The sequence below is a fragment of the Dipodomys ordii genome, unplaced genomic scaffold, assembly GCF_000151885.1.
Source record: "Dipodomys ordii isolate 6190 unplaced genomic scaffold, Dord_2.0 Scaffold55, whole genome shotgun sequence".
Classification (NCBI taxonomy): domain Eukaryota; kingdom Metazoa; phylum Chordata; class Mammalia; order Rodentia; family Heteromyidae; genus Dipodomys; species Dipodomys ordii.
In genome coordinates, this window is record NW_012267271.1 from 556,096 (window position 1) to 574,814 (window position 18,719).

Consider the following 18,719-nt stretch of genomic DNA (forward strand, 5'->3'; position numbering starts at 1 on the left):
AAGAGAAGAGAAGAGAAGAGAAGAGAAGAGAAGAGAAGAGAAGAGAAGAGAAGAGAAGAGAAGAGAAGAGAAGAGAAGAGAAGAGAAGAGAAAAAAACAAAAACCCAGTAACTAAAAGAATGTTTGACTGCCTTAACAATTTAAACCTGGTTTACATGGCTCATGGCAGCATTAAAAATTCTAACATAGGGAGGCTGGGAAGGGATGTGAAGGGTAAACAAAAGGAGGAGGCTGCAATGCTTGGTAAGAAATGTACGCATTATCCTGCCCCATGTAATTGTAACCCCTCTGTACAGTATCTTCACAAATAAAATTTAAAAAAAGTATTGTTTATAAAAAAAATTCTAACATATAACAACCATACCTGATACACAAGTGTCACATGTCATTAAATCTGTGTTTACATGGCCGGACTGATTTTTTTTTTTCAGGTCGTGAGGTCTGAACTCTGGGCCTTGGCACTGTCCCTCAACTCTTTAGCTCAAGGCTAGCACTCTACCACTTGAGCCACAGCACCACTTCCAGCTTTTTCTGCTTATGTGGTGCTGAGGAATCGAACTCAGGGCCTCAAGCATGCAAGACAAGCACTCTACTACAGAGCCGCTTTCCCAGCCCCACAAATGGTTTCTGAAGCAACACACTTTGTCTAATCTAATTAAGTCAGATATATCATTTTCTCTTCAGACCTCTCCTAAATGTAGAAGAGCACACCAACATTTCCTTTCAGTATTCTCATCACAGTATTATTGTAATACATTTGGTATGGGCTAGGTGATAAAGATGTATTTTTTAAGAAATGGCACATAAGAAGACTGATTTTCTTTTATTTTCTTAGTTATCACCAGAAAACCAGAAATGGTGCTATAGCTCAGTTGTAGAGTGCTAGCTTTGAGCCAAAAAGCTCAAGGACAGTGCCCAGGCCCTGAGTTTAAGCTCCATTAAGGACAAAAAAAAAAGAAAAAAAAACAACAACAACTAAACCTGAAGGCATAATGCCCAAAGGAAAACAAATCTACTAAGAAAGAACTGTAGATTCTCTTTATTTACTCCAATACTCTAAAGGATCAAGTGCTATCCACTTATTTTCTGACCAAGTGAGCTCTACAACAGATACTTGCATTGCTTCCCATTAACTTCTTCAAACAAAAATCACTATATGGTACTTCATTCAATTACCAGCCCCTTTCTGCTTATAAAATGGAACTATTAATGTGGATTTATGGTATAGATATTATAGGTAATTTAGCTCCTGCACTTGCTCAATTTTGTCTTCAAAGACACACAACTCATTTTAATGCTGTAATGACAAAATGGTTAATTGTTGTCAATACAAGCATCGATGTAAAGCTCATAACAAAACAAAGTACTATAAATGATTAGAATCTCTTAAAAGTTAAACATGTCAAAGGTTGACTGACTTTAAGTAGCATAACTCAAATGAAAAGCATGAATCTTGCTTATTTTTTGTTATTCCAATTTTTAAATTGACAGTAAAGCAAGCCAAGTTTCAGTCTGCAATCTTAGAAAGTAGGAATGTCAGGAAGAGGGAGATAAGGGAAGAGGCAACTGAAGTACAGGAAGTTTAGACAGAAAAAGACAAGGCAAGCCAAAAGTCTTCTTTTATTTTCTAGTGTTTCATTCAGTGGTCAGAGCATATGAATATTTTACTCTGATTGCAACACAGGTAATTTGTAATTGGGAACAATAGAAAAATATTTTGATGAATTATTTATCTCAAACTCAGAACTACAAACTGTTATTTAAAAAAATAAAATCAAGACATCAGCTTGCTACAGACAGTCAACATTTGGAGACAACAGATTATACCAAAAAGAGATGAAAGGGACAGGCACTAAACAGAAGTCTTGCAACAGATTCCCTTTACATCACCACCAGAATGGCCATGTTTCTTCATGCTCTGATAGTCAAAAAGTCAAAAGACCCAAAATGTTTCAATACTCATGAGAAGCAGCAGGAGATAAAACTACTGATTTCATCTTCAAAGTTTTTATATCAAATGATATAAATTCAAATGATACTGTTATGTCCAGTTTCCCTAGTTAATTATATGATTAATACATAGCTTTATATATTTTGATTGATTTTTAAAAATTTTATTAACGTGACAATCAGAGAAGTGTTGCTAGAAAAACACTACCACTTCTGGTAACAGAACCTCAACATTTTTGGACTTCAATATAAGGTGTTTCTTCTTTTTTTGGTATTTCAAAATTTTTTACAGAGCTAACCTTTTCTGATAAAAAAAATACATTTCAGAATCATTAGTAGGAAACGATAGAACTGTGAGTGATTTCATTTTTTTTCCTACAATGACCAGTTAAACAGGCAAGAATATGAGTTTAGGATAGAATGTTGACAAAAATACCAAAGCAAAGAAAAGGTTTTAGGGCGCCAGTGGCTCATACCTGTAATCTTAGCTACTCAGGAGGCTGAGATCTGAGGATTGTGGTTCAAAGCCAGCCCCAGCAGGAAAGACCATGAGACTCTTATCTTCAATTAACCACCAAAAAACCAGAAGTGGAGCTGTGGCTCAAATGGTAAAATACTAGCCTTGAGCACAAAAGCTCAGGAACAGCACTCAAGTCTGAGTTCAAGGCCCAGAATCCTTACCCTCCCCCCACCCCACCCCCCAAAAAAACCACTCTTACTCAGTAACCTGGCATCAGGGCATGAAGGTACATACAACATTCTGAACAAAAAGATCACTGTAGTCTAATATGCCTAAACCTGCTTATTTGATTAGAGGTTAGATCAGTGAACAGAATCACACCATACAAGAAATGTTGGTCAGTTTCTCTCAGTGCCTTAAATGCAAACTAACCACCTGCCTCTGTTAACAAAAACACTAGCCTAGAGATGGGATGAACAAAAAGCCAAAGTTGACTGTGTTAAATAGGAATTATATTTTTCAATGGCAAAACAAATGAGCTGGGATTTCATGACAGCTTCCCAGACAATATGATGCTGAGCTACTAAGTTCATGCTAACAGAACTTGTAAGTTAGCCTCAAGAATATCCTAGTGGCCCCTTCACATTCAATTCCTTGAAGTTTTCTGGAAAGAAGACATTATTCCCCAAGCCACTGATCATGGAAAACATTAGGATCCAACGCTGTGGACAGGTAGATGTAGCAATACGAGAGACCACAGAGCTTGGTTCTGATCATTTATGCTAATAGTTATGCCAAATTATGTAAAAATTATGCTAATATGCTCTGGAAGCCGCACACTTAGTTGGGTAGGGTAGGAAAACAAAGTCTGCAATATTATCAGAATCCCAGTTGTGATTTCTGGAATCTACACCTTGACTCTAAAAGGTCACATGCCAGTGAACTCCCAAGAAGAGACACATTGGCACCAATATGAGGAAAGACAACTTTTCTGTCAATTTCAAAGTTTGTCTTAAGCAAAAAGAGTCTTTAGTTTTCTATGTGGAGTCTAATTAATTTTTTAAAAATACTATTTATTATTCCCAACAGAAAATACATTTCTGGTTTGAAATCACAAGCACCAAAAGAAGCTGAGACTATGTGATAATCAGAATGACTAGATTATCTAAAGTGTTCATGCAGTGACCCCAGACAGGAATGGGAAAATGGACTGCATACCAGACTTTGAGTCAGAGAAACTGGGCAAAACGTGAGATTTTTTCTCACTTATAAAACAGGGCAATATCTACCTTATAGGGCTGTTGTGAGGATATGTTTGTTGTTGTTTTTAATAAATCACACATGAGAAATTCTTGTCACACACACGCAGGTTATAAGATATATTAACAAAACTAGATCTTCAATAATATAGTACTTGACCTATGAGATGCTACCCATTTTAATGCTTCTTTCTTATACACTGGACAGTACTACTTAATCAGACAATATGCTGACTATATCTATTCACTCTATAGATTTAGATGTAGTATTCTTTTGGTAATTTAATTAGGTTATCATTCTAGGTGCTATGGATAAAGGACAAGGACAGGAAAACTTTCCTATCATCAATGGATCATACATTAAAAAATAAAACAGATCATTATTAACACTACAGAAGACACTGCATGCTGAATCTAATATTATACTTTAATGAGTGTTTGAGTTAGCTATGTTTAGGTATAGGTCTCTAAACCTACAATACACATTTACTCTGATTGTTAAGGCAGCCTGAGTAAATGATTTTGCACTTCAATCTTTAGTAAGTGACTAACTACCAATATTTACTAAGCAACTATTTTAAAACAATGTTATACAACTCACATTATATAAATTCTCTCAACCTTTGAACAATTTTGTAAAGTTTTTATTATCCATATTTTAAAATAAACAAACTTGCCCAAACTCACAAGGCAATACTAACTAATGGAGTTAAGAACTGTACACTAGACTACCACATACAAGGTCTGTGCTTTTATCTCCTATGCCTTCTTTAGAAGAAAACATACTATACAGGGAAAATTGTAATTCTAGAAGGCTTTCAGGCAAATGATTAGAACATTGATGGTAACATAGATACCACAGATACCACAGATAATCATTGTGTAGTATGGACATGTAAAAAATGTGATCTGGAACAAGTGGTTACTATGATTCCAATTTACTTCTGCACAGACAATGCCAAGACAAACTTGATGATTCTTTGGTTTCTAGCTGCTCTCTACCATGCTTTTCCATTTCATTTTTTTCCTTTTTTAGGCAGGAAGGAAACAGTGGTACCAAAGTTTGAACTAAAAGACCCTCCCTATGCTTGCTTGGCAAGCACTATACTACTTGAGCTACAACCAGACCCTTTTTACTCTCATTTTATTTCACACAGGGTTTCACATACAAGCATGGGTTATAATTGTTCTACTTTTGGTTTCTACATAACTGGGGTTAGTGGCATACACTACTATACCTAGCTTTTTTGAAAGATAGAGATCTTAAGAGATTATTGCCTGGGACTAGCCTCTCACAGAAATCCTCCAAATAAGCAACCCATAACCGCAAGTAGCTGGGATTACAGGTTTGAATCACAGTACCTAGCTCAGCTATGTTTTTCTCGCTCAGATTTTCCCAGTTAATATGACAATAATTGGGGGAGGAGGATTGTGTGACAGGGTATGTATTGTGAATTGAATAAAGTCAAGATACTACAAGGATAAGGGATGCCACAAAGTTTATGTCTGTTTATTCTGAGAAAGAAAATGAGTACAAACTTATTTAAAGGTGTAGAAAAAAACAGGACAGGGATGGTAGCTACCTTTCAATCCCAGAAATTCTCTGAACCTAAATGCATCCTGTACTTTTATCTCATGCAGCTGAAAAGAGTGTCTAGAATGAGCAAACAGAGCTGCAGAGCCCAGAACTCAAATGTTCATTCAATTGTCAAAAAAACAAAAAACAAAAAAACCACAAAACCTAGCAAAGAATAAAGATTGTGTTTAGGCTGGGTGCCAGTGGCACGTTCCTGTAATCCTAGCTATTCAAGAGGCTGAAATCTGGTGATCATGAGCAGAAAAGTCTATGAAACATTTATCTTCAATGAACCACCAAAAAGCCAAAAGCAGTTGGCTCAGGTGGCAGAATGTTAGCCTTGTGAGCAAAACATGCTAAGGGTCCCTGAGTTCAAGCCCCAGGACTGGCATACTGGCATGTGTTTGTGCACGCATGTACACATGCGCGCGCGCGTGCGCACACACACACACACACACACACACACACACAACTGTGTTTGACAAAACCCAGATTAGACAAAATGAGTAAATTGTATGAAGAGTAGACAGGGCTGGGAAGGACTATAGCAAAGCAAATCTTGTTGCCACGCAAAAGGAGAGGAAGTAAGTATAAAATATTAGATCCAAACTGATTCCTTTGCCTTTCCTAATTTCACACACTAGTCAGCTCATAGAAGTCTTGGGATCCTTACTACCTAATGCCTTAAACTCTTCTACTTTATTACAGATCCCTTTGTAGTAATAGTAAGTAAATACTATTTCAGCACCAAAAATCTGTTTTCAGCTTGTCTAAAACAAAAATTAAGATTACAAGGACAGGGAAGTGGTACTGTGGCTCAAGCAGTAGAGCGCTCGCCTTGAGCTGAAGGTTAGCGCCCAAGCCCAGAGTTCAAGCCCCACGACCGCCCAAAAAAAAAAGATTTTAAGGACAGGGCTGAGAATGTGGCTTAGTGGCAGAGTGCTTGCCTAGCATGCATGAAGCTCTGGGTTCCATTCCTCAGTACCACATAAACAGAAAAAGCTAGAAATGGCGCTATGGCTCAATTGGTAGAGTGCTAGCCTTAAGCAAAACCTCAGGGATAATGCCGAGGCCCTTAGTTCCCCAGGACTGGCCAAAAAAAAAAAAAAAGATTAGAAGGACAACAAGCTATATAAGCTTAAAGGCATCACTGAAAACTACAACAAAATCCCAGGTAGGGGATCTGACATCTTATATCCAAAGAGGTTGGAAAGGATATCAGTAGGCATAAGCAAACATAATTAACTTTGTCTTTGACAACCTGGTTTTTTTCCCAACTTCCTATACTCAAATGATTTCTATTAAGACCTCTAATTATAATTCTACTTAGAAATTATAGGTCAAGAAGAATACAGCTTACCAAGATTAACATTGACATATCAGAAATCAGAACTGCTATTAAAAAAAAAGTTATTTCATTTACACCAGGTACCACCTGGTAGCTCATGCCTACAATCCTAGCTAATCAGGAAGCTGAGATCTGAGGACCACAGCTCAAAGCCAGCCCAGGCAGGAAAATCCATGAGATTCTCATTTCCAATTAACCAGCAAAAAGCCAGTTATCAAATGGCAAGATTCTTGGTAGAACTGTGGTTCAAGTGCTAGCCCAGGCCCTTCGTTCAAGCCCTAGGACTGGCATTTAGTACTGAACCTCTTCAGAGGTGCTATAGATACTATATTTAGGAGAAAACGGTACAAGCATAAAACCACTATAGATTAGATATACTTTGCTTAAAGTATGACTCAGAAATATATCTTGCTTATAATATCCACTGTATATAAAATCCATAACTTTAGTCAACCCTAAACAATGTTCTCTAAAAATAATCTATGAAGATTAGAGAGGTGATTCAATTGGTAGAGCACCAGTCCTGAGTGGAAAAAGCTGAGCAAGAGGAAGACCGGAGTTCAAGCTTGAGTACCAGCAGATACCATCATTCTCCCAAAAAAGACTAAACTATTGAATCAGAGGTATGGCTCAAGTGGTAGAACACCAGACATGAGCAGAAAAAGTAGAAGGCCCTGAGTTCAAGCTCTAGTAGCATCAAAAATATAAATGTTTTTAAGGGTCTATCATTTTTAGTTCAAAGATTCTATAAATCATGACAATCAAAAATAGAACTTTATATAATAAATGTATCTTTTTAGACCCTTATCACCAACTTGAATTAAACTATGAAGCTAATCACTATTTCTTTTCACAATTGCTCACAGAGTGCCTCAAAACCGTCATGACAGCGTACCAGTTGTTCAAAGGTTTTACACAGGAAAAATTATCACAAGGCAAATTTCTTGGTACAGGACTGAAAACAAGCTACCAAAAGCATTAGGAAAAGAAGCTCACCACAATTCCATCATTACTTCTCAAAACTGCCAATAATAAGATTTCATACTCTACTTTTATGAGGATAACAATGTCATATAAATGCTAAGTTCTTTTTAACTTCAGAAGAAAATGTAATTCATAATTCTAACATATAGCATACTTATAAGACTCTTTAAGAGGCTTTAAGAATCCCCAGTTCATACCCTTTACACTATTGTAACACATTTAAGCATGGGTAATTAAGTAAGTCAGAAAATTTACACAAGTAATATAGCTATTAGAAGTCAATAGCAATATGTAAGTAATTTTGAAATGAGTGTCTTTGAAAACAATTCTATTTTGGACCACATCTAATCCTAAAATGAGACCAAGACAAAATACATAGACTAAGTTGGCTAATATTGGCTAATTACTTAATGTAATGTTAAATACAGTAAAATAGAAAAATGGTTAGATCCACATGGTTAAGATCAAGTTTTTTAATAAACATTTTATATTTTGATATTGCACATTTTTGAGAAATACTAATTATGTAGAAAAACACTGTTTAAAATAGTATAAATGCCATAAAACAAATGAAACTATGATTTTCTAAAGCTATGAAGCATATTAACATAGCACTGAAGAGAATTCTTATGAACAAAACAAAACAATACATATATATGTATATATATGCATATATATATATATACACACGTGTACCTCCATCCTTCTTCTCCAATTCGTCCCTAATTAGAGGGGAAGTAAGTATCACCTTCAGAGTTAATGTTGGTTCTTTTGTGTTCCGAATTATAATAGATGCCTCATTTACACATTGTTCCACTTGGTATTTTTCTTCTGTCAGTTTCTGAAAGTCAACAAGATTTCAAAAACATACAATTAATTAGATTAAAATCCCTAAAGTCCTTAACTAGTTCTGTACCTTGGGGGAAAGGGGAAATAACATTTCTGTAATCCCAACTTATAAGCAAATCTTTTCTCTACCTCTAAATAAAATAATTACAATGTCAAACACCCATACAATGATGAAACAATATTTAAAACCAATCTTTCCAATATTTAAGAAAAATGTCAATAACACCATTATGCAATGATGCTCTTCAAAGTATTATAGACAACTATGGTAGAATAACAAATAGCTCAGAATACTCTCTATGATAGCTTTTTTGACAAAAGTCAAAAAAGGATGAGTATAAACAAGTAACTTCTTTTCTACACTTCCCTTACAACACATCATTTAGACCAATCAGCCAGATGAATGGAAGAACCATAACCAGTAGCAGCAGCAAACTGCTTAACATTCGCTTTGCCGGCAAAATGCCATAAAAGGTATCTATTGGAGAATAAGTCAAACTCAATTTTTAGTAATGCACACAGATCACCATAAAATACATCAAAAGTAATAGGCAAAGTATGAGTTTTGGACTAATTTTAAATGATTTGGGGTTTGTCATTTTGTTTTCCTTTGAGTAAGAAGTTTTAGAATCACTGTAAGGTACATTAGTCTAAAACTTCAATTAAAGTACTTAGAAAACTGAAGCTTGGGGTTTTTTTTGGTTTGTTTGTTGACAGTTGTGGGGTCTGAACTCTGGGCCTGGGCACTGTCCCTCAGCTCTTCAGTTCAAGGCTAGCGCTTTACCACTTAAGCCACAGCACCACTTTGTTTATGTGGTGCTGAGGAATGGAACCCAGGCCTCATGCATGCTAACTAGGCAAGCAGTCTACCACTGAGCCATCTTCCCGGGCCCTTTAATTTATTTTTTGAAAAGTCATATCAGAGATTGTTATTCCACACAAACACTATTCGAGTAGAGAGGAAAATGTGAAGGCCACACTTAAAATAATTTCCTGAAATATCAGGAACCATTTCTTCATCGAAATTGAAAATGACAAGCCAAGTATCTTCTTTCACTTAGGGAAAGCATACTTTACTAGCAAGAACATGGCCAAGTTCCAACCCCAGTTCTAAAAAAAAAAAACACTTAAGATTTAAGAAAGAATAATAAAAGGGTCCCAAATATTATCAGAAGAGAGTTTTGAAGTCCATTTGGTAAGTACAGGAAAATGTATAAAACAAACAGGAACATTCAACAACTCAAGGTTTGGACCACAAGGCTAACAACTCTGTGACAGGAACCACTATAATTCAATCACATAAAATATATCTAATGCATCTAAAACTGAAAGATGATTACCAGTTCCCATTCACTGTTGAACACTGCCCCTGAAGCTAGCTGGCAGGGCAGGGATGACCTGAGCCCCAGACCCTTCCTTTAGCCCTGAGGAGCTTTTAGCCTTCAGTAGAATTCTCCAGAGAGCATATCAATACTAAACTTTTCTAAGTGCAAAGCCAAAAACATTTAAAGCAAAGAGAAAGACTTTCTATGAACCGAACAAACAAACTGACTCTTCAATTTGAAAAGTAAAGTCTAAAAGTCTAGTAATGTAGGCTCTCATTGACATTTAAATTCTTTCTTGCACCTGGACCAACTCTTCCAAGAACCGGATAATGGATAATGCAGAGACCTCTAGTTTGGAAAAAACGGATTCTGGTCTTAAGGGTGGGGTCCAAGTGACCTGCCTGTCAATTGAGCGGTCCTGACTTTAAACCAGAGAACTACAGAGGAGAAGGGAGGGGAAGGGAGAGGAGGGGTGGGGAGGGGAATAAAGGGGAGGAGAGAGGAGGGAAGTGGAGGGGAGGGGAGGGGAGGCAAGGGAGGGAAGAAAAGAGGGGAGGGGAGAAAGGAAGGGGGAGAAAGGAAGAGAGAGAAAGAAAGAGAGAGAAAGCAAGCAAGAAAGAAACAAAGAAAAAGACTTTCAGTAAGGTATAATTCAAATGTTTAAGATTGTGCCTTAATAGCCATTGTAATCTGGTAAGTATATTTCGAATACTAATCAGCTATTGGCCCACACTAGTAGCATTCTTTCTGTCAGTGCTTACTCACATGACCAATTCTTCCTAATAAATTCATCAAGGCCAATGCCTGATTTTTTTGTTTTTAAATTCTCCTGTTAAGATGCAATTAAACCATACTCACCTGAATCTGTACAGGAAGATTATCTCTCACTGTAGTTAGCAGGGTCTCTGTGGGTTTGTCCTTGCACATTAAAACCAGCTCCAAGTCCATATCATCCTTAATCAGTAAGCCTTTTGCAACCAGTCCAATCCTCATTACCCCACACAACGTCCGACCTCGCTGATCCCTAAACATAAAGCTCTGTTATGCACTTTTACAACCATTTCCCAAAATATAACTCAGTCATCTCTTGGCTTCCTGGAAGTCCATACAAACTCATATGGGATTATGTCAATTGACATTCAAAACTCTACACACCAGTCAGAGGTTGGTGGCTTAAGCCTGTAATCCTAGCTACTCCGGAGGCTGAGATCTACAGATTTCAGTTCAAAGCCAGCCCCAGGCTAGAGAATCTTATCTCCATTTAATCACCAATTAAGCCATCAGTAGAACTGTACTTAAGTACTTAAACACAGCTAAGGGACAGCACCCCATAGAATTCAGGCCCAATGACCAGCACAAACAAACATATATAAACACACACACACACACACACACACACACACATATACACACATATAAACACACGCACACACACATATACACACATATGTACACACACACACACACACAAACACACACTCATTTCAGATCCCAGAGTTAGGACAAATATAGCATCTACCTTCCCAAAGGATTCAATAGCTATCCCTCAGCTCTTCAGCTCAAGGCTAGCGCTCTACCACTTGAGCCACAGCATCACTTCTGGCTTTTTTCTTATGTGGTGCTGAGGAATCGAACCCAGGGCCTCTGGCATACAAGGCGAGCGCTCTACCACTGAGGCACCTTCCCAGCCCCTGCTTAAGAAATCTAAAATATACTATATTCCCTTAAATTTTTCCAAATTGTTTTTTGGGTTTTTTTGGCAGACCTTCGTGCCTTATGCCCATAATCCTAGCTACTCAGGAAGCGATATCTAATTTTATGATTTGAAGCCAGCCCAGGCAGGAAAGTCTATGAGCCTCTTATCTCCAATTAGCCACCGAAAAGCCAGAAGTGGAGCTGTGGCTCAAGTGGTAGAGTGCCCGCCTAGAGCTAAAAAGCTCAGGGCCAGTACCCTAGCCATAAATTCAAGTCCCAGTATTGGTACACTAAGAAAACTGTTTAAACCTCTTAATTTTTTTAGTAGTAATTAAAGAATGTTTGAGAAACATCAATACCACGGTATACCGAAAAAAAGTATCAGGGTAGAAATGCAAACCATCTAAATTCAGGATGTGTCTGCTGGTATCTACAATAGTAAAATGGGCACTGGTTTTATGAGCTAAACTCCTCCCCTTAGCTGTATCATTGTAGAAATCCACAAAAACTTATGAAAAAAACTGAGAAATGTGGTAAGTACAGAGCTGAGGAAAGAAAGAACACGGAAATCTGTCAGCAACTATATGCCAAATCTAAGAGTAGCTAAGAGCAAACAAAGAATATCAAATCATGAATATTACTTTAGAAAATTTTTTTTATCTATCTTGGGCTTTAGTATGAAAAACTCCATATTGGTTCATTTTCTTTAATCAAAAAAAATAATATTCATTAAGCTTATTAGAGTCATTCAACAAGAAACCAAGTTTGAATATGGAAAATATAAAAAAAATATACAGTCTCTGCTGCTCCCAAGTTGTACACTATGGCTAAGTAACAAAAGCATTAACAAATTAGGTACCATGCTTAAAAGGGGAAAAGAAAGCAACATATGGGAAGGAACTGCATCTGGAAGATAAAGAATACAAACCTTAAGAAAATAACTGCATTCCGCGGGACTGGGAAGGTGGCTCAGTGGTAGAGTGCTTGCCTTGCATACCTGAGGCCCTGGGTTCGATTCCTCAGCACCACATAAGCAAAGAGAAAAAAAGCCGGAAGTGGCACTGTGGCTCAAGTGGTAGAGCGCTAGCCTTGAGCTGAAGAGCTGAGGGACAGCACCCAGGCCCAGAGTTCAGGCCCCATGACTGGACCAAAAAAAAGAAAAAGAAAAGAAAATAACTGCATTCCAATTCACAGAGGGTAAAGTGGCAAAGCCCAGATTCAAACCAAGGATGGCTTGATCACACCTTCATATTACATGGTTGCTTCTCAAGTTCAAAAAGGGAGAGGTTAAAATTAAAGAGGTCAAAGCCAGGTGCCTATGGATCACACCTATAACCCTAGCTACTCAGGAGGCTGAAATCTGAGGATTGAAGTTCATAGCCAGCCCAGGCAGGAAAGGCCATGAAACACTTATCTCCAATTAACCACCAGAAAACCGGGAATGGCTCTGTGGCTCAAGTGGTAGAGCGCTAGCCTTGAGCTGAAGAGCTGAGGGACAGCCCTCAGGCCCAGAGTTCAAGCCCCATGACCAACAAAAAATTAATTATTAGTTAATTAATTAAAGAGGTCAAGCAAAGCAATCTGAGAGTTTGACTTAGATAGTCTTGAGTTAGATAGATGGAAGAAAGATCATTCCAGATAGAAGCAAAGATGAGCAGTAGGGCAAGATAGTGGAGTTGAGAATGAAATGAAGAAGGGAAAAAAATTGTGGCAGTGGGGGCTAGAAAGGTGGCTCAGTGGTAGAGTGCTTGCCTTGCATGCATGAGGCCTCTGGGTTCGATTCCTCAGCACCACATAAGCAGAAAAAGCCAGAAGTGGCACTGTGGCTCAAGTGACAGAGTGTTAGCCGTCAGCTGAAGAGCTGAGGGACAGTGTCCAGGCCCAGAGTTCAGGCCCCATAACAGACAAAAATAAATAAATAAATAATTGTGGCAGTGGAAATTAGACAGGAAGTTATAAATAACTCAGCTACTGATTCACTCCCTATATACCTTATAGATACAATATATATTAAATCAATGAAAAACTATAAAGGTGGAACAAGTATAGAAGGAAATATGTGGTCTTTTGTGTTGGTTTTGTTTTGTCTTCTAATTCTGTAGCTTGAACTCAGGGCCTTAAGCTTGTTAGACAAGTGCTCCCCTGCTCCCCCAAGTCCTTTTGCTTTTTTTTACTTTATTTTTCAGGTAGTGTCTCTGCCAAGTCCGGCTTCAGACCTCAATCTTCCTACTTCTGCCTTCAAAGCAGCTGAAACCAAAAGTGTACACTGCCACATACAGCTATTTTTGAGACAAGGTCTTGCTAACTTTTTTCAGGGGCTGACCTTAAACCATGCTCTCCTAACTCACTTCCCAGAGTAGATGGAATTACAGGTGTGCACCTGAGCCAAAAGTAAATGTTGGAAAACAAGTGACCCAAGTGTAGGTAGATAGTCAGCTGTGATTGTTACTTATGTACTCCTGTCATCTCATTCTCTCATTAATCTAATAATGGTTTATACATTCCTCCTCCAAAATAACTGTCAAGCCTTGCCTTCACACTAGTCTAAGTTCTTATTACTTCTCAAGCAGATTACCTGAATAATTCCCTCCTCAAAGACCTTACTGGAATAAGCTCCCAAAGGTATGACTTGGATGACACTCCACCTATTACTTTCCTTGACATTCCACTCAACACATGGACACTCAATATTGGAAGGCAATTTAGAGGGCAGCATGATTCCCTCTGAATCCTGGCTCTGTCACTTTGCTGACAATGAACAAAGTACATATACTTGACTCTTTTGAGCTTACATCTTCATTTATAAAACAAAATAATTTGTGCCAAGTACCAGTAGCTCACGCCTGTAATCCTAGCTACTCAGGAGGCTAAGGATCATGGTTCAAAGCCAGCCAGAGCAGTAAAGTCTGTGAGACCCTCAACTCCAATTAACAACCAGAAAATCAGAAGTGGTGCTGTAGCTCAAGTGGCAGAGCGCTAGCCTTGAGCTGAAGAGCTGCAGGACAGCGACCAGGCCCAGAGTTCAAGCCCCACAACTGACCCAAAAAAATAATAACATTATTATTATTCTTTTCTCATACAGTGATACTGAGAATACAATGTAATTTATTTAATAAACTGCCAGAGCTCAGCATAGTACAATAGTTCAATAAATAGCTTTTATTTCTTAAACAGTCCCTAGACTTTTCTCATACCTAAGCTTTGAGCTTTGTTGAGATTTTAGTTCTTCTTTCACTACTTCCCAAAACCTGACCTCATCTTCTGCACCTATTTCAAATGCTACTTCCCTGGTAAAGCATTTTCTAATTTCTAGATCTATATATCAACTCAGCCTGTTCTAAGCTTTCAGAATTTACCCACCAGAAACTGAAGCACAATCTCTTCATCCAGGTAAGCAAAAGCCTATCTCTAGAAGCATTTTATCAAAGTATGCCAATTTTAAGAAAAAAATATTAGAAGGTGTATTTTGTTTTATTTTTGGTGCCTGTCCTGGGTTTGAATTCAGGGACTGGGCACTGTTCCTGAGTTTTTGTGCTAATGGCAAGTACTCTACCACTTTGAGCCACAGACACATTTCTGGCCATTTCAGAGATAAGACTCTCATGGACTTTCTTCCCCAAGGTTGACTTTGAACCAGGATCCTCAAATCTCAGCTTCGTGAGTAGCTAGGATTATAGGCATGAGCCACTGATACCTAGCTAGAAGGTATATTTTTTTTAAACCCAAACTAATGAAATAATGAAGGAGAAACTATGCTTTGAAATTATAAAAATGCCAAATTTAGCCAGGCTCCAGAGGTACACAACAGAAATCCTGGCTACTCAGGAGGCTAAGATTTGAGGATGGAGGTTTAAAGCCAGCAAAAAGCCAAAAAATGGAGGTGTGGTTCAAGTGGTAGAAAGCCAGCATCTGGCAAAAAGGCTAAGAGCTAGAGGGCCTGAGTTCAAGCTCCCATACAGCCAAAAATAAAAAGAACAAATTTACACATGTATGACTGTGTATATATATGCATACATGGACTACAATTTTTTTTAAAATTGGAAAAAACAACAAACACAGATGAAAGTAAAATCTGAATCTGGAGAAGTGGTACAAGAACATATACAGAGCCAGGTATCAAAGAGTATTACAAATACAATCACTTAATAATGGTACTAATTAACATGAAGTCAAATTAGACAATCTCATTTTTCAACTATCACATATAAGAAAAATCAAATCCCAAGACTCTACAAACTGATGATAGATACACTGCGCCCACTAACTATATGATGTACAACTACTTATAAACAGTGAACAAAGTAAAGCAATTATGCTCTTCAACAATAAACTAACATTTATCATCTTTCAACTAAAAAGTAAATAACATACCCGCTTTGAGTAAGATTTACCAATGACTTCCCATGAATCTTTATCTACTTATTATCTTAACATAGAATTGAAAGCTGGAAAAATTCTGAAATCCATCTTCCATTTAGAAAAGTTTTATAGAAAGCATGTTTCTAAACCTATTAATACAGTATAATCAAATAAACTTTATCTTTCCAAATAAGTTATATATTAATCCAATTATAGTGACACTGCTCAAAGCAGTAACTTTTTTTTTCGGGGGTGAGGGATGGGGGGGTGTCCGTCATGGGGCTTGAACTCTGGGCTGGGCACTGTCCCTGAGCTCTTCAGCCCAGGGCAAGTACTCTACCACTTGAGCCACAGTGCCAATTCTAATTTTCTGGTGATTAACTGGAGATAAGAATCTCACAGGGTCTGGGAAGGTGGCTCAGTGGTAGAGCGCTTGCCTTGAATGCATGAGGCCCTGGGTTCGATTGCTAAGCACCACATAAGCAAAAAAGAAAAAAGCCGGAAATGGCGCTGTGGCTCAAGTGATAGAGTGCTAGCCTTGAGCTGAAGAGCTGAGGGACAGCGCAGGCCCAGAGTTCAGGCCCCACGACTAGACCCCCCCCCAAAAAAAGGAGTCTCACGGACTTTCCTGGTAGGGCTGGCTTTGAACTGAACCATGATCCTCAGATCTCAGCCTCCTGAGTAGCTAGGATTACAGGCGTGAGCCACCAGTGCCAGGCTCAAAGCAGTAACTTTAAGCTTAGTATACCATCATCTCACGATGGGACTGCTGTCACCATTGCCACTATTGCTACAATATTTACAACACTGCACTGTGACCCTTGCAGGGGCTGGTTCCCATTAGAACTGCTTTCATTCCACAAATACAAAATGAACATATATGACATGTAAGACACAATGCTATAACCTTCTTCTAACACTAGATTTTTATATGTCTAATACAAACAGTATTTTAGAAATTTTCCCTATTTCAGAATTTAAAACAGTGAACCAACATAGCAAAAAGATGGCATCTCATAACCTTCAAATGTAAAGGGTTTTAAGGGACTTGCTACTCTCTGAAAAGGAAACATAATCTTCTGCTCTAATCATTACTCCTTCTTGCTTTCTTTCACATTGTAGTAACAGCAGGGCCACAGTCCAGCCCACTGGAGAGAGTGGCCTGTCAAGAGTGGTCAAGAGATGTCAAGAAGTAGTTGGACAGCGGGCAGCTTGGAGGAAGGGGCATGAGCTGGGGTTGAAACTGTTAGACCTGTTTGAGTGGGGAAGGGGTACAGCCTTGAGCTTTTCTGTCTACCGCAGCAAAGCATCACAAAGGCCAATCCACACTCACTTGGAATAGTTTTCTACAGCCTCATCTTTCTTCACTTCTGTCTCGCCCTCTGTTTTTGTGCCTTTATTTGTTTCATCCAGCCAATCTGAGACATGTTTAAGCGCACATTCAACAGTAGACACCATATTCTGAACAGCTTCAAGTTCCTCTGGAGATGGATAAATTGTTGAATGTTTCACCATGACATGGCGATCATCATTGGCAAAAGATCGAATAGATCTCTGTCAGAAGGAAAAAGAAAACAATTACTCAACAAAAGTAATGTTACCTGAAAAGGAAGAACTGTCAATCATTATGAAACAGTTAATGTTCAGATGAGAAAAAATTACTCATGAAAGAGCAAACTCTATTTTGTTGATCTCCACACAACAGAAAATTAGAAGGAATCACCTAGGTCACTCTTTGCATTGTCCATACATTATCTTTCAGTTGAACCTTTGCCTCCTGACCATTCCTACAAAAGAAAGTCACCCATATCACATAACATCTGTAAGAAATATACTTTCAGCCTCAAGAGAATTTGAAGAAATATGTAATGGTCACGTTCCCTTCCAAATTGCTAAAGACTCAAATAATTGAGACGAGGTAATATAATAGTAATATAAAATACAAAGTTACATATAGAGTATTGAAATACTATTTAATATTTGACATTCAACCTTTGGCGCATGGTTTTAATTTTTAAAATAAATTAGCAAGACATTCCAAATTCCAGAAGGGGGGAAATATAAACAGCAATGCAAACCCATTATTTTTTTAGTTTTTATTTTTTGTCAGTCATGGGGCTATTGGAGAGAAGAGTCTCACAGCCTTTCCTTACCAGAACCATGATCCTCAGATCTCAGTCTTCTGAGAAGCTAGGATTACAGGCAGGAGCCCCCGGCACCCGGCAGTAAACTAATTTTTTTTTTTTTTTTGCCGGTCATGGGGCCTGAACTCTGGGCCTGGTGCTGTCCCTCAGATCATCAGAGCTCAAGGCTAGGGCTCTACCACTGGAGCCACAGCGCCACTTCCATGTAAACTAATTTTTTAAGGTTACATATATACTATATTCTCAATCAAAATCTTTAATTTAATTAAACCTAAACTTTTTTTTGTTAAGGGGCTGGGATGAAACTCAAGAGTCTCACACATGCTGGAAAAGTATTTTATCACCCATCAATATTCCAAGCCAAATTAAAACCATTTCAAAGCTTACCTAAAATAAAATCAACAAAGAAATGGTAGACTAGAACCATTACAATTAAAAAAAGAAAAAAGCCAGATGTTGGTGGTTCATGCTTATAATCCCAGCTACTCAGGAGGCTGGCATCTGAGGATCTCAGTTCAAAGCCAGCCAGGGCAGGAAAAGTCCACAAGACTCTCATCTTCAATTGACCTTCAAAATGCCAGAAGCAGGGGCTGGGAAAGTGGCTCAGTGGTAGAGTGCTTGCATGAGGCCCTGGGTTCGATTCCTCAGCACCACATAAGCAGAAAAAGCCGGAAGTGGTGCTATGGCTCAAAGTGGAGTGCTAGCCTTGAGCTGAAGAGCTGAGGGACAGTGCCCAGGCCCAGAGTTCAGGCCCCATGACCGACAAAAAA

General features: G+C 38.2%; 1 protein-coding gene across 1 annotated transcript in view; it reads right to left on the reverse strand.

Moving 5' to 3' along the window:
• The window catches only part of Strbp (spermatid perinuclear RNA binding protein), a 109,728-nt gene that overhangs the window by 40,710 nt on the left and 50,299 nt on the right, over positions 1 to 18,719 (reverse strand). Inside the window, exons 3-5 of the mRNA XM_013021254.1 lie at positions 17,139 to 17,359; positions 10,610 to 10,775; positions 8,274 to 8,418 (exon numbers count right to left, since the gene is read on the reverse strand). Coding sequence (XP_012876708.1) covers positions 8,274 to 8,418; positions 10,610 to 10,775; positions 17,139 to 17,359 — 532 coding nt within the window. The remainder of the gene's footprint in view (positions 1 to 8,273; positions 8,419 to 10,609; positions 10,776 to 17,138; positions 17,360 to 18,719) is intronic.